A 16,546-nucleotide genomic window follows, 5' to 3' on the forward strand; every position below is an offset into this window, starting at 1 on the left:
CCCACCGCCTATGGCCGACCTCTGCCCCAGGGCCGGTTGTAACCAAAACCAAGGAGCATCTCTGGGGAATGATTGCCATGGTCCAGCATGCACATGGCCACCGCCCAGACACAGCACAAGGGGTGGGGCTGAGCAGAATGCTGTGGGCTTACCTCGCCCTGGGGGACCAAGTGAGCATAACCCAGTGGGCGCTGTTGAGACTCTGAGTGTGGAGGGGAGGGCTCTGATTGTCTTCACCCAGCTATGTCCTAGCTAAGATTCCCCCAGCCTGAATCTCTTTTTTTTTTCTTTCTTTTTTTAATCTGACATTTTTTTTGTATTTTATTTTATTTTAATTTTTTTATTTCCATAGGCTTTTGGGGGAACAGGTGGTATATGGATACATGAGTAAGTTCTTTAGCTATGATTTCTGAGATTTTGGTGGACTCATCACCTGAGCAGTATACACTGAACCCAATTTGTAGTCTTATCCCTCACCCGCTTCCCAGCCTTTCCTTGAGTCCCCAAAGTCTATTGTGTCATTCTTATGCCTTTGGATCCTCATAGCTTAGCTCCCACTTATGAGAACATACGATGTTTGGTTTTCCATTCCTGAGTTACTTCACTTAGAATAAGAGTCTCCAATCCCATCTAGGTTGCTGCGAATGCCATTAATTCATTCCTTTTTATGCCCCCAGATTGAATTTCTAGACTTAAGACAGTGAGGTTACTGTAACAGGGAGGGCTTTTTTATATTATTATGAATGGCATCATCGTTATTACTGTTGCCACCTTTTTTTTTTTTTTTTTTTTTGAGACGGAGTCTCACTGTGTTGCCATGCTGGAGTGCCTCAGCCTCCGAAGTAACTGGGACTACAGGCACACGCCACCACACCTGGCTAATTTTTGTATTTTTAGTAGAGACGGGGTTTCACCATGTTGGCCAGGATGGTCTCGATCTCCTCACCTCGTGATCCGCCTGCCTCGGCCTCCCAAAGTGCTGGGATTACAGGCGTGAGCCACCGTGCCTGGCCTGTTGCCACACTTCTTTAAGCTCCTCTTAAGGGTGGTCCAGGCTAGGAGCTTTCACACTTAGTCCTCAGAACAGCACTGTGAAGTATTGTTCCCATTTCGTGAGTAAACAGACCACAGTTCAGAGGTGAAGTCATTTGCCCAGGGCCACCCTGAGCCTAGCAGAGCCAGAATTGGATTCCAGCTCCATTGACATCTGGTGGCTATGTGTTCTTACTGCTATTGCATTGCACACTGCCTTCCTCAAACAAGTGTTTTGTTTTCCAAAAGATGTTTGGGATCACCTATTTCATTATCCCTATGCCCCCAAATGTACCACTCTAATAAGGCCCTTTGTCTAGCTCTGCAGTTTTTAAAAAATTGAAAGCAGTTTTAATTTTGTGAAGTCAGAAAAGACCTCTAATTAACTTGAAAGGGTCGAAGGAATTGATTCCTTTCTTTTAATTGGAAAATAATTTGCTCTGACTAAGCATTTAAATTCTTAGTTTCAGCTGAGAGTGGATTTTTAACAGCTGAGATTCACATCCTGAAATAAAAGCTCTGTAATGTAAATCCAGATAGACCTTAAACTGTAGTCTGTTTGCACCCTGCCAGAGACTGGCAGGTGGCATTCTTTACTTGGATGTTATTTAAGTCCCTAAATATACCTTTTTATCTCCCATCCCAGTTGCATGTAGCTGAATTGGATTGCAGATATAAAACAGAGTGGCAGGGAGTGGGGAGTTTTCCCTCCTTGATGCCTGGATCGTAGGCTCTGGTTGGTATTAGAATATCCCCTGAAGTAAGCAAAGAAAGGGGTCCCTCCTCAGGCAAAGGCCCCATGCGCCCTCATTGGTCAGATCCACTCTCTGCAGACCATTAAGCTACAGACATCACCTTACCTCCCTACTTGTATGTGCAAGCCTCTGGTCTTAGGAAAATACCCTTCTTATGATAAGTAACATTTCTGCAAATAACCAGTTAAGCTCAGATTTTTTAATGTGGTTGTTCAAAGGTTTGTTTAAACAGTCTAGATCACTTTGCTTCCACGCTCTCTCCCTTTCCATTCCTTGATAGTATCTAAAGCAGATGTCTCCCTCCCCTTCCCTTCCCCCTGCCAGTCTTTTCAAGAATAGCTTCAGGAGATAATGTTCTATAGAGAGTGTCAGTACATTTCAGGTGACACAAACGGTGAAGGCATTTTATAGAAATGTGGCTTGTCACCATTGGACTGTTGACAGATCTATTAGTGCACCCTTTTCAATTTTCACTTTTCCCCCCTTCGGTCGTACAGATTTCCACAGACTTGATATTTTGCAGTTGTTCTTGGAAGAGAGCTATTTTGTAATTGAAACTCTAGCATTGTTCGCATCTATGGGACTTGGACTCCAGCACTCTCCAGCGCCCTTTCTTGAGCTAATTTAGGATCTGGCTGCACCTGACCTCTCACATAGCAGTAGAAAATATTTCCTTGGTTTTTTTGTCCTTCTCCGCTTTCCCTCCTCCCCTTTATCTGGCAACGAATGTACCTCGTGGCTCCCCAGATGCCTCTAATATAGACATCTCAAGTTTGGTTTCTGCCATGAAATTGAGGCAGTTTCCAACAAAGATCCAATTTTCAAATGTGCTGGGTTGCCACCTGGCCTCCTCTAACTCTGCATAGCAATGGTGACCTTGCAGATATAATCAAGAACCCAAGCTTGCCCTCTTCACCCTCGCCTTGGGTTTGAATTGCAAATAGAAAATGTGGGGCCGACCTGTGGAGAGGTCACCATGGTGTGTGGAGGGTCCATCTCTAATATGACTGAGCAGGGCCCCTTCTCCATCCCTTGTTCATTTGTGCTGCAGATTTTCAAAGCATTTGAAATCAGAGCTTTCAGGATATCTGTATGACCATTGGCAAATAATTGTTAATAGATCCGATGGTGTGGCTTTTTTCCATACCTGCTCTGCTTCAACCCAACAACAAAAAAAGAAGGATGGATAACATATTTCTCTAGATAAATGGAGCAAGGTGGTCAGGTTCTTCTGTAGTTTGGCCTCCTTTGAAGTCTGACTTGCTCAAAATTAGGAAAAAGAAGAGATGGCAAAGATGCTACCCTGCCATTGCTTTCTAAGGAAGAGTGTAGTGCTTTCATCTGGAGTGTCTCCCTGCCAGAAGAATGCCTCCTGGATGGCTCGTGACTGTCAACAAATTGCCTTCCGCTGCAGCACCAAGCAGGGCTGGCATGAGAATGCCCCGCTTTAAAAGCAGTGGCCGCAAATACATTTCTCCTCACCTGCAGGCAATGTTAAGACAGCCACCTAGGGATGTCCTCTTTTGCCTTTTGAGGAACCCCTGAAATTTTTCTCTGTTTTCTTTGGTATCAAAATGATTTAGCCAAATGGGCCCATTTCACAGCCCTTTGTAAAGTTTCTGAATCTTTGATCCTCTTCTTTTCTTTTTGTTTTTTGTTTTGTTTTGTTTTGTTTTTCTTTGTTTTAAAACAGGGTCTCACTCTGTCTCCCAGGGCAGTGGCACAATCACTGCAGCCTTGACCTCCCAGGCTCAAGGGATCCTCCCGCCTCAACCTCCAGAGTAGCTAGGACAACAGGCATGCACCACCATGCCTGGCTAATTTCTTTTAGGGACAGAGTTTTGCTGTGTCACCCATACTGGTCTCAAACTCCTGGGCTCAAGCAATCCTCCCTCCTAGGCCTCTCAAAGTGCTGGGATTACAAATCTTTGATCTTTAAAAGACAAATCGAGCTTGTTGATTTAGAGTCTCTGTGATTGAAAGGAGCAAATTCACAGTTGCTTTCACAGACGCTTGAATTTCTGGCCAAACTGTTCCCATTGAAGGGAGTGAGTAAGCATGCGTGGGGCAGGGTGAGCTAGGTAGACTCTGGTAGAACAGACGTTTTCACACCTTATCACACAACTGTCAGCTCCCTGTCTCCCGACACATTAAAATACACTGCAGCCTCAATCACAGAAAATTCCAACTTTGGTTACTATTTTGATATCAATATTCATATTTTAATTTGCATTTGCTGTGCTGTGAAGTGGCCTGGGAAAGGAAGGGTGCGGCACGAGTCTGTAAATGGAGACGGGAGTTCTCACACCCGCAGCGTGAGTCAGACGGGAAGGCCTCTGCCCACAGGGGCCTTTCAACTCCCCCACATGGTGATGTGGTGTTTGGGCTTTTGAGGCAGGCAAGCTGGGCTCAGTGCTGGTTGTGTAGGATATTAATCGTGTGACGTTGGGTAAGTTATGAGACCTCTCTGAACCTAGTTTTTCTGATCTGTTAACTAGAGGAAATACAGGTTTTTGCTGGATCGTTGGAAGGAGTGGAAGAGATAATGTGTTGAAATAGCAACACTTAGTAGCCACTGAATAATTGAGAGTTTCCCTTTTGTCTGTCTTTTGTTTGGATTTGAGATGGAGTCTTACTCTGTTGCCCAGGCTGGAGTGCAGTGGTGTGATCTCAGCTCACCACAACCTCCACCTCCCAGGTTCAAGTGATTCTCCTGCCTCAGCCACCCGAGTAGCTGGGATTACAGGCACCCACTGCACCTGGCTAATTTTTGTATTTTTGTAGAGACAGGGTTTTGCCATGTTGGCCAGGCTGGTCTCGAACTCCTGACCTTAGGTGATCCACCCGCCTTGGCCTCCCAACATGCTGGGATTACAGGCATGAGCCACTGCATCTGGCCCTCTCTGTCTTCTTATGTCCCACATCTGAAACACCCAGTCTGCCCAAATACCCATGCACGCACATCTGGAGACCAGTCCCTTGAGGTTGTCCATACAACCACCAGAGGAATCTGTGTAGGACCCAGCACTGACCAAGTCACTCCCTTGGTTAAAACATTTCAGACCTTTCAAACCTTCCACCTCCTTGCCTGGGGGCAGCCCAGGGGTGGAATGCCCTGGCCGCTGGGCCACAGCAGGCCCTGCTGTCTGCCTCCCTGGGCCTGGGGCTCTACTCTCTCATCGCTGGCTCATAAGTCCTTTCCTCGGTTCCCACCCCAGCCCCTACCCAAGGCCACCCAGAACCCTCTTTGTCCTCTAGTCTTCTGAGACTCTGGGTCCTTGCCTCCCCGATTTCTCATGGAGACTCATGTCCAGAGACTTACCGTATGCTGTGCCTGCCTTCTCCGCAGAGGGCTGGAGGTTAGAGCATAGTCATGGCTTCTGATTCCAGTAAACGCTCAAGGAAAATAACAGGAATACAATGACTTTCTGACTGCCTTGCTTTACCGAGGGACAGGAACTGGCAGGACCCCCGTAACTCTCTGAGCTGACCCTTGGGGCTCTAGGAAGAGATTTGCCACCCTGTGGTGGCCCCTGCTCTGTAGCTCTGTCTGGCGTCTTCCTCCTGTGTGACCCTTCGGGAAGGCGCAAGTTTAACTCTCCTGCTAGCTTCTTGTTTCTGCTTTTTAAAAATGACATTTAGAAGGTCGGGTTTTTTCCTGTTTCAAACAAAATGCATGTTTATTGAGGAAAACTCAGTGAAACAGAGGAACAAAAAATAATCTCATTTTATAACCTGCATTTTCATGTACTATATCCTGGGCATTTCCCATACCACTAAATATTTCTTCAACATGTCTTTATTTTATTTTGTTTTGTTTTATTTTTTGAGACGGAGTTTTACTCTGTTGCCTAGGCTGGAGTACAGTGGCACGATCTCGTCTCACTGCAACCTCTGCCTCCCTGGTTCATGCGATTCTCTTGCCTCAGCCTCCCAAATAGCTGGGATTACAGGCGTCTGCCACCACACCTGGCTAATTTTTGTATTTTTGGTAGAGACGGGGTTTCACCATATTGGCCAGACTGGTCTCAAACTCCTGACCTCAAGCGATCTGCCCACCTTGGCCTCCCAAAGTGCTAGGATTACTATACCAGGCCCACGTGTCATTATTTTAAATGATTACATCAGTTTTATCTGATGGACATACATACATTATTTAATATTCCCATTGTTGGACCCTTACATGAGTTCCAATTTTTTTCTAGGCAAATATCCGCATAGGCAAGACTTAGAAGAAATTCTTATTATTTCATTAGGATAAATTTCTAAAAATGGGAGCAGTGGGCCAAAGGGCATGTACATCTTTTAGGTTTTTCATATAAATTGCCAATTTATATTCCCACAAGAAGGGTTTGAGAGTATCTGTTTCCCAAGCCCTTTGCTGACAGCTACATTAGTTCTTAGGCCACAGTTTCTTTAATCATGGGAATCAAAAGTTGCCGTTATTAGCTCCCTACCATGTGTAAGATCTCTACCAGGAGATAGAACAGAGAATTTGAATGCCCCCTGCCTTTTTTTTTTTCTTTTTTTTTTTCCTTGAGACAGGGTCTCACTCTGTTGCCCAGGCTGGAGTGCAGTGGCTTGATCACGGCTCACTGCAGCCTCAACCTCCCCAGGCTCTGGTGATCCTCCCATTTCAGCCTCCCAAGCAGCTGGGAATTCAGGCATACACTACTGCATCCAGCTACTTTTTATATTTTTTTGTAGATACAGAGTTTCCCCATGTTGCCCAAGCTGGTCTCAAACTCCTGGGCTCAAGTGATCCTTCCACCTTGACCTCCTAAAGTGCTGGGATTACCGGCGTGAGCCTCCATACCCAGCCTCTCTTTCTTGACTTGGGCTCCTCCTATTCTGCTGCCTGTGGCATCCTGAGAGGAAGCTGTTGTCCTTCTTCAGGTGGAAGAAATAGTAAAGAGGCTAATAAATTGGTAGCCTGCACCATAAGACTTTATAAGAAACCTTTTGCATCTATGGATCTTCTAATAAATGAAGGTGCAGCACTGCTTTTTGACACACACAGGTACATTTGTGTATTGGACACATTTCCCTTCCAAATGTTTAACTCCACTTTACAAAGCTTTATTTGGAGCATGTACTAAATTCAAGGCTCTAGGTTAGAGAACCCAGACCCCAATGAACTTACAGTTGATAGAAATACAAAAGTAAGATAGTGCTAAGCATGGCAGCCTATGATCAGTGTAACCAGGGGCTTCTGAGGAGATTACATCTGAGGACTTGTTGAGCAGCTCCTCAATTCAGAATACCTTCACTTGTGCTGTCATTACGGGTTGATGCGGCATAAAAGCGCCAGGGCGCCCATAGCTCTGGGCTCCTCCACCTTCTAACTATGTGGCTGGGGTAAGTTACCCCTTCTGAGCCCTATTTCTTCACCTATAAAAGCAGGATAATCCCATTTACCTTGTGATCATTGTGGGAACTAAGTGTGAGAATGAAGGTCAAGGGTCTGGAAGAGCGCAGGGGTGGGCCATCCACACAGGGAAGCTCTGCTTTTTAGCAGGCGCTCTCTCCGTTTTGCAAATTGAGGTTCAATTTGCACAGTGCTGTGACATTTTTCAAAGCTTCCTCATATCTCATTTCACCCGTTCTCCCAGTAGCTTTGACGTTTGCCAAGCAGGTGGTAGTCTCCCATTGCAAAACTAAGTCAATAGGTGCAGAGAGGTTGAGTGAATTGGAAAGATTAGACAACTAGTTAATGGGAAAAACAAAACTATAAGATAGTATTTTTACTTATAAGCGTGAACTAAGACACTTTTTCCAAAACTACTACGTGAATTGTTCTTTTTTTTCTAAATAGCTATTACCTTAGAGTTTTCTATTAATACCAATATTTTCTTACCATATTACTTTGCAGCTTCATTTTTTTTTCAGCCAAACACAAACAGGCACACACACCCATGCACAAAATTTTACCTGAACCAAAAGTGAATTTGTTCATGTTTGACCTTATTCACTCTCTCATGTCTATCCTGTAGGATCTTCACCTGGATCCAAAATGCCCCTTTTGCCCGTTGTTGTTTTCTAGCACAGATGGAACCCCTCCCTGTCTTTTTCCACTTGACCTGAGCACCTTTGGACAGCCCCTTTCCAAAAGAGCTGTTTCTGTTTAGCCATCGACAACCTCTTTCATCACTGAACCTCAGCCTGGCTGAGACTGGCTGATCAAACGTGGGCCACTTGATCCAAGCCCTCCCTGTAAAGCCAAGAGGTCATCATCTCTGTTTGTTGTTTACCAAGCAGTACAGATTCCTCAGGTCTGGCCTCTACAGGCAGCCTTGATTCCTTAGGAAAGGAGGCCAGCTGGTAGGCAGCTGGATGTGTGAGGTCAAATATTGGTGGTGGAGGGTAGGTTGTATAATTTCCATAATTTACTAAATGGCTAATAATGTTCTTGACACTCAGTTGTATTATCTGTCTCCTTTAATCTTCATGCTACCATATGCCCATTTCACAGATGAGGAAATTGAGTCTTAGAGATGTATATAAGTTTCTTCTTTAATGCATTATTCAATAAGGGACCACTTTCCTCCATGTCCCACCATTCTCTCTTAGCTGAGAAGTTAGAAGCAACCAAGTATCAAGTTTCTCATGTGCAGAATTTAATCAGTACTAAGGGGATATGTTTTGTTGACCAAAGTATTTGCTTTCCAATGAAAATAATTGGAACTTGTGTTCATTACATAATTCTGGCTGAGTTATTTTTATTTGGTAAGAAAAATGATTATTTAAATATTTATTTGTACACGTATTCTCTGCCTGGTTCCAATGAAGACTGAAGCAACTTCCTTGACTTGAGTAAAACACGGGACCCTTGATGCATGAGTGGCCCCATCCATGCTCCAAATGACCCGTGTGTATAGTCAGCTGCCAGCTTCAGCCACCAGAGCCGTGACCTGCCTTTTGCACATTGGGGTTTTCCTTTTCCTGATAATTTGACTTCAGTCATCGGAAGCACAAATTAAATGTAAATTTCTGGATTTAAAAAGATTTCTTTGGTCCCTAAATGTTTCCCAAGTCATAGAGTGCTGATTCAGACTTCAATCTTTTTATTTTCTGCCAGAAAGATTAGGGGTAGGAAGAGGTAGGAACAAACACATCTTATTCACAAACAGCAACATCATCAGTAAACAAATGTGGAAAAAGTGTCCATACTCATAATTAAAGTAATGCAAATTAAAGCAACAATGAAGTCGAATTTTTCACCTATTAAATTAGTGATACATTTTTAAAATGATACGGCTCACAAATACCGTGAAACTGGTAATGCATCCATTGTTGGTAGTTGGTGTAAATTGGAAAGCAATTTGATAGAATGAATAAAAAGCCTTGAAAATGTTTATATCTGTTGACCTAGTAATTTCATTCCTGGGGATTTCCATAAAAGAAATAATATGAAAGAAAGAAAACTGCAGTATTTATCACTGGCATTTCAAACGTTTAAAAAAAATTAGAGCCCTAAATGCCCAATAGTAGTGGAATACTGAATTGTGTTGTATTAAATTATTGTATATCCGCTCAATGAAATATGCATTAGTAAAATTATTTTTGTAATGACTTTGCAGCAACATGAAAATGCTTGTAATATATTAGGAAAAGCAGGATATAAAATTATGCATGAGCTGTGATTGCAAGTAATTTTTAAATGTCTGCATGTGGACAAAGTGAATATATAAAAATGAAAATAGCCGCGTAAGAGAGTAAGATGAACAATAATAATTGTTTTCCCCACTGTTGTGAATTATTATGTTATCTTTATAGTTTGACATGGATGGTTTGGGTTTCTCTAGTTCTTAAAAGTCAAAGAGCCAAATTAGCCCTCCATTCCCCCCATCTTCATCAGGAGGACAGGCTCCAAATGTCACAGAGAGAGGCACGTGGCAGGCCTCTTCCTTGTGGGGTGAGAGGGAACACAGGTGCCAGAACCCCAGTGCCAACCCTCGACTATCCTTCTCCCTGCAGGACATTGCTGAGAATGGCTGCACCCCCACCCCAGAAGAGCAGCTGCCAAAGACTGCACCGTCCCCCCTGGTGGAGGCCAAGGACCCCAAGCTCCGAGAAGACCGGCGGCCAATCACAGTCCACTTTGGACAGGTGTGTACCCTGGCCCTCCTACCTGTCCGTTTGGGGTTTTTTTTTTTCACTTTTAGCAGCAGCTGTAGCACATGCAGCAGACAGTTTTTCATTTCAGTTCTCTTTGGCAGTGCAGCTCCATGGAGATTTTCACATCTTTAAATGTTTATTTGGTGCAAACATGTTTTGCAGGCAAATTTTCAAAAATTTTGAGGAGACAGCACGGCTGAGGTCATAAATGAGTGGGACTGTTGAATGAAGTCATTAAATGCACTGCTGCCTCCCTTACTCCAAGGCAGTCTGCTTAAGGTGCCTCTGTTAGCTAAGCATCTCATTAGAACACTTTAGCATCCCGGGCCCTTCTTTGCACACTTCAAATAAAAGGCAACAAGCGAAGTCTTAAAAAAAAAAATCAATTAGGAGTTCTTTATTAATGTACTTCCTGAAAATCAATATCAGAAGTCGTGCTTCTGAGAGTAAACACCCGCACTACAATTCTAGAGGTTCAGTTTTTTAAGCAACTGTTTTCAACTACCTGAGCATTTGAAAAATTGTCTATTTTTTTTTCCCTTAAGTAAAACATTGCAGTCTGTATAGAAACTAAAATTTTGCATCCCCTTCCTATTTGTAATTATATTTTTGGTTAAAAAGGATTGTGTGCCCTTTCCTACATCTCTTGAATTGACTTTTGGTTAGTGAAAGTCATCATTTGGAGAGATCTACGAGAAATGGCTCTTTTGGCAAGATATAGGCTGTAACAAGAGTTTGCAAGGTTATTTATTTTTAAATCACCTGATTCTGTAGCCATTTATTAGATGACGCATGATTAAGAGTCTTTATGATTTTTATCTTAAATATGATTGCTATTTCACCACGTGTAAAGGACCTAGAAGCCTACATTCCTGTTTTTAACAGACCTTTATCAAGTGCCTACTATGCACCAGGTATTGAGCTATTCAGAAATGAACGAAACTAACAAAATTCTTGCTCTAGGTTATTACTGTAAGGGGTGAGTTGGTTGGAACATAAAAGTCACTCTTCTCTAATCAGTATTTTCAGATAATATATGTTTATACATCTTTAACTTGGGGAGGTTCTTCCCTTTTCTGATTTTATACTTAAAAGGGTTATAAAAATTGAAATGAAATGCAAGGAAGAATAATCCACAGGGTGATACTCATTTAGTTAATGAGTATTTTCAAATTGCACTGGTGTCTGCTCCCCTGAAGAGCTGCCTCCCCCCAGCCCCAGGCACAGGCCCTGTTGGAGAAATCCGCACCCCAGTTCCCTGGCTGTGTTTGCTGAAAGCGCAGCCCCTGGTTGTCGCCAGCGTGGCATTCCAGAGTCAGCTTCCTGCTTTCCTTTGTCCTCATTCCTGCACACACCAACCTTCCCATGAAAGGAGCCCCTCACTGGAGTTTGGAGCCCATTACAGAGAAAGAGGGGGTGGGGGAGAGGGATTTCATGGTGTTAAACATTCCATTTTCGAAACACAAAAAAAGGAGTCCCTATTTGAAATGGAGAAAGACCTTCTTTCCATTTCAGCCAGAAGTAGAGATTCTTTAATGTCATTCCCAGCTAAATGCAGAATAAGAGTATGTGTGTGTGCACGGGTGGGGATAAACAATGAAAAAAGCCACCCCAAACTCTGTTGAAATAAGAGCTGTCTGTGCCTTCACCGGTCTGCAAACTGGAGAGGATGAAAGTGGCTTTTTTTCCCCGTTTGTCACTTCCCTCACGTGGCTGCCAGCATTATGCAAGTGTACAGGAAGGCAGGATTTTTTTTTTTTTTTAATGCATGCATGCGGATTAAGGTCAAGCCCCTAGTATCAGCCATGCAGCAGGCTCTCCCTTCCAGCTGCAGCCGCAGAGCCTACCCACAGCCGCGAGATGCCTTAATTGAGACGTGCTGTCAAAGTGACAAACACATTTGCATACAGTCTACACTCTATTTATTTTCTCTGGAAAGGTCTACAGTCTGCTGTTGGTTGAACATTCTTAATCAGTTTGCTGTAAGTGAACTGCCAGCTAGCTCACTTGTGCCGGCCCCTTCTTCATTAGGTGACAGATTAGCTGCGGGGGGAGGGGGGTTGAGCCAGGGAAACCACAGACCCCTTTCTTTTAACTCTTTCCAGCTTTGCCCTCATAGTACGTTGTCCTTGAGTCTTTTCCCGGGTCCCTGGTTTGATGGGCTGTTGACCGTAACAAGTACCGTTTCTAGAGCACCTACTGCCGGCAGGAATGAGTTTTAAGTACTCGATATTCTTCCCAAAGAACAGTCTCTTGAGTTTCATTTCAAAAGTTTTTACCACACTCTCTTATCATCTATACTATTTTTTTTTACTTGATAGTTTTCTTTAAACAAGACTCAGACCTGACATCTATAGCATCTTAGACTCATCTTCAGAGATGCCATTGGTGAAATTATAGGTTTAATATACTAGTACAAGTTCTTTCTAACATATAGAACAATTTGAAGTGTTTATCTGTGGATCACCTAATCCACTCACATAGCCCTAATGGTATATATTCTCGTTTTGGAAACCAACAGACTCCTCGGTATCTTTTTTGTTGTCTCCACCATATCCCTTTGAGGAAGGGACCATTAGCAGTATTTTATTGACCCAGAGCTGGAGCTCACAGACATGAAAGAACCTGCCCAGGGCCACTTCACCAGTTTGGAAACCCAAGCCCAGACACCTCACCTTGAGCCCACACCAGCTCTCAAACCAAGCAGGGACTGCATGTGATATGTCTATTAAAGCTGCTGTACCCTGCCCTGGCAAAATAATCGTAACCAGCCAGAGAGAGCACCTATTTTAACCTCAAAAGATATCCTTGCCTTGGGTCTGTGTTTCTGTGGATTTCATTCTTTAAGAACACTTAGCTTACCAGTGGGGATGGAAACCGTTGAGATTGTTGCCTCCATCTCTCTACCCGGGAAAGCTGGAGCCTGTGCAGCTAGCCAGGGCAGCTCCACAGAGACCTCTGACAACAGCTCTGCAGCGGGGGCTGGCAAGAAGGGAGCTTAGTGTTGAGGCAAGAGCTGCTACTACCAGGGGAGAGAAGGTGCTGCCTTACCCTCTGCCTCAGTGGAGTGTTCCTCCTTCCAGGCTGTGATCATTCCTCCATTTAAGTATGCGTCTATTCATCTGTCTATGGAGACCTACCATGTGTAAGATGCCATGTGTAAGATGAATAAGTTCTCAGTCCCCACCATTGTGGGGCATATTGATGAGACAGACCAGCAGATGGACAGGCCCAATTGGAGCGATAAAGGCAATGAGGGAAGTAGGCTCCAAGCACTCCCAGGGCCCCACAGAGGCTCCCTCTTCATCTCCAGGCCCACTTCGTAGTCATAGTCACTTCGTAATCAGTCATAGTCCACCTCATAGTCCCAACTTGGATACTATAATTAAAAGATATTTTGTTAATAGCCTGATCAACATGGTGAAACCCCGTCTCTACTAAAAAGATAAAAATTAGCCGGATGTCATGGCGGGCACCTGTAATCCCAGCTGCTTGGAAGGCTAAGGCATGAGAATTGCTTGAACCCAGGAGGCAGAGGTTGCAGTGAGCTGAGATCGTGCCACTGCACTCCAGCCTGGGTGACAGAGCGAGACCCTGTCTCAAAAAAAAAAAAAGATATTTTGTCAACAAACCGAACTCGCCAATAATTCATTTGTTTTCTAAAGCAGACATGTTAGGCCACTCAGCTTGTCAGAGCAAAGTAAATAGGTTTTTAGTTAGCCTCTGCCTCCTGATCCTGTAGTTTCTTTAAGAATTCAAAAGTATCAACTTGAGAATGCCTATTCCTGCTTTGGAGGATGTTGCAGTTTAGAGAGGCTTTAAATTACTGTTTTTCCCCTTCTCAAGTTTAGTATCATTTGGGAAACAAAGCCCAGGGGACAGTCCAATGAGATAAAAGTGTTTATTGATAAGCCTGAAAGGAGAATATTGCATTAGACCTGAGGGCAAATGTTGCAAACACTTCACCTGAGAATGTGAAGACTGCATTCCTCCACTCAGAATAAGTGGACAATGGCAGGTCTCTCCAGCATGGAGCTGCCCATAAACTCCTAGCAAGGAGGAGCTGCGGGAGGGCCTTGCGCTGGCTGCTCCCCAGGAGGAAGCTGGAAGGGGTGATGGAGCTCAGTTCCTTCTCCCAGATTCCCCCGGAGGGCATTCCTCCTCCTCCTCCTCTGGGCAGGATTGAACAAGAGGGTGCCTGGCAAGCCAAGGATTCCCACTGTGAATTTCTTTCCTAGGGTAGGAAATGGAAGCTCCTCCTTCCCACAGCTATAGAAGGAGTGAGGGAGCAGTGCTCTCCCCAGCAGTCCTGGGCACCCCTTGGTTAGAATAGCTGGCCTTGACCCGCTTCCCTCCCGAGGACCCCTGTGGAAACTGCTGTGCTCCCTACACTTAATAAAATGGGTGAGCCATAGATGCTTTCACATCCGTGGGCATTGACTTGAGATTTTGCCATCAGCAGGTGAGGAAGAAGGCATTTTACCCATCGTACACATGAGGAGGCACGCTGGGACAGCGTTGCTGGAATGAGTAGCTAATTCTTACTCCAAAGCCAGCAGCAGCAGCACCTCTGCTTCTCTTGGCTGTGTGCGGCTCTCCCACCTTGCTAGGAGAATGGCCTGATTGTGTGAGTTCAGTGACACCGGACCCTAGTCCTAGGTGCAGATGGCCAAGGCTCTAGGCCTTGGCCGAGACTGAGGCTTCCCTGAGAATATCACAGCAAACCCCTTCCAGAGCCCCCTTCTTTGTGTTTCCCCCAAATGATTGATCCTGCAAACAAAGTAGTTGCCTGCCTTCCAATCTGATAGATTCCAAAAAACGTGTATTGAAAGTTGCTGCCTCTATTCTTCTCCCATCTGAACAAAGGTTTCTAAACCTCTTTAATGTAAAGTTTGAAAAGCTGGTTAAACCAAAACCAAGCACCACTGTGGCTTTCAGAGAACTGCGGCAGAGAGGTCTGGATAGCAGCCCAGGAAGTTCTTGGGATGTGGTTGCCGGCTTGTCTGTGCGTATGGAGAATTCTGGCATCAGGAGCATGAGCCGGGTCATTTAGTGCCAATCCCATGCTAGGGTGGAGAAGATGCCGAGCTAGCAAATGCCTTCTCAGCACCCTTGGCTCTGAGTGCCCTGAGAGATTCCTCCTGCCCCATTGAGCTTGGAAGCCACACACAGTTCCCTTCACTTCAGCCATTGCCTCCTCACCACCTCCAGCAGGTGCACACCCCAGGCCTCTGGTCTGAACATACACTCCCCACCAAACTCACTCCTTCATCTTCCACCCTATGGAATGACACAGGCTGTCTATCCAGAGCCAGGCTCCACCCTCCCCCTCCCCAGATCCTCTCCTTCCGCCGCTGAAAACTGCTTCATCTTCTCCTCTCCATCGCCTTTGTCACAGCTGTGGTGCAGGCAGCATAATCCCTCACCTGGACTGTTTCACAGGCTCCTTACTGGCACTCCCCGTAGACTTCATGTGACCTTGCTGGGGTCCACTGTAAGCATGCACTAGTGGCCGCCTCACCCCTGCTCCCAGCCTCTCCTAAAGATTCCATCTTCCCCCTCAGCCCCTTCGTGATATGCCTGTCCAACCCCAGAGCAGGTCTCCCGGTAAATTCTCCCAACTTCCCTAGGAAGAGTGAGTTGCTCCTGTCTTCATGCTACCCCAGAACTTTGCACACACCACTTGTCACGCAGCCCTGCGATTTTTCTTTAATGCTTGTCTTCCCACCAAAAGTCCACTGCAGGGCCTGGCACTGAGCTGGCAGTCAGTGCACATCCTGGGGTTTTATTATTGGTGTGGATGTTTAAATTAAGGAATAATTGATTGTTGTTGAAGCACTTGCTGTGCATTCAGCAAGTTATTTGGTTTCATTTCTGTTGCTATGCTTATAATTCTAATTCATTTGAAGAAGAAAAATGAACATTCTCTTAGTGGTCACAAACTATTTCCAAATTCACTTTCCACAAATAAGGATTTTGAAGTGAGGCCAGGCGCAGCCAGCACTGTAGGAGGCCAAAGCAGGTGGATGATCTGAGGTCAGGAGTTCAAGACCAGCCTGGCCAACATGGTGAAACCCTGTCTCTACTAAAAATACAAAAATTAGCCAGGCATGATGGCATGCGCCTGTAGTCCCAGCTTCTCAGGGGGCTGAGGCAGGAGAATTGCTTGAACCCGGGAGGCGGAGGTTGCAGTGAGCCGAGACTGTGCCACTGCACTCCAGCCTGGGTGACAGAGCGAGACTCTATCTCAAAAAAAAAAAAAGGATTTTGTTTCCATACAGAAACAGCTTTGTGTTATAGCAATTTAGATCCTGTCTCATTTTATTTTGTGTGTTTTTCTGAGTTCCTAAGGTCAGTCATATATGCCCCCAGAAGGGAATGGAGAGGAATGAGGCGGAAGACTGGGAGCCCCGTTCTCCTGTGCCCCAGGGATGGGCAGAGCTGTGCAGGAGCAGCACAGTGGGGAAAGCAGTCAGGGGAAGGGAGGGGCCCATCATCCCTTGAATCACATCAAGTGAAGCAAGCAACAGGATAAATTAGGCATAAAGATTTTATCTGTGAAAGAGACTAGGATACATGCCCAAGTGCAAAGCGTGAACCTAACTTGGATTTTTTTTTTTTTTTTTTTTTTTTTTTTTTTT

The 16,546-nt window shown here is 44.9% G+C and overlaps 1 protein-coding gene across 1 annotated transcript in view; it reads left to right on the forward strand.

Annotated features, from left to right (window-relative positions):
• Positions 1-16,546, forward strand: part of DENND1A (DENN domain containing 1A) — a 505,985-nt gene that overhangs the window by 436,392 nt on the left and 53,047 nt on the right. The window contains 1 exon segment of the mRNA XM_017874791.1: positions 9,765-9,896. Within this exon segment, the coding sequence (XP_017730280.1) occupies positions 9,765-9,896 (132 nt within the window).

Source organism: Rhinopithecus bieti, unplaced genomic scaffold (assembly GCF_001698545.2).
Source record: "Rhinopithecus bieti isolate Rb0 unplaced genomic scaffold, ASM169854v2 scaffold_7967, whole genome shotgun sequence".
Lineage (NCBI taxonomy): Eukaryota > Metazoa > Chordata > Mammalia > Primates > Cercopithecidae > Rhinopithecus > Rhinopithecus bieti.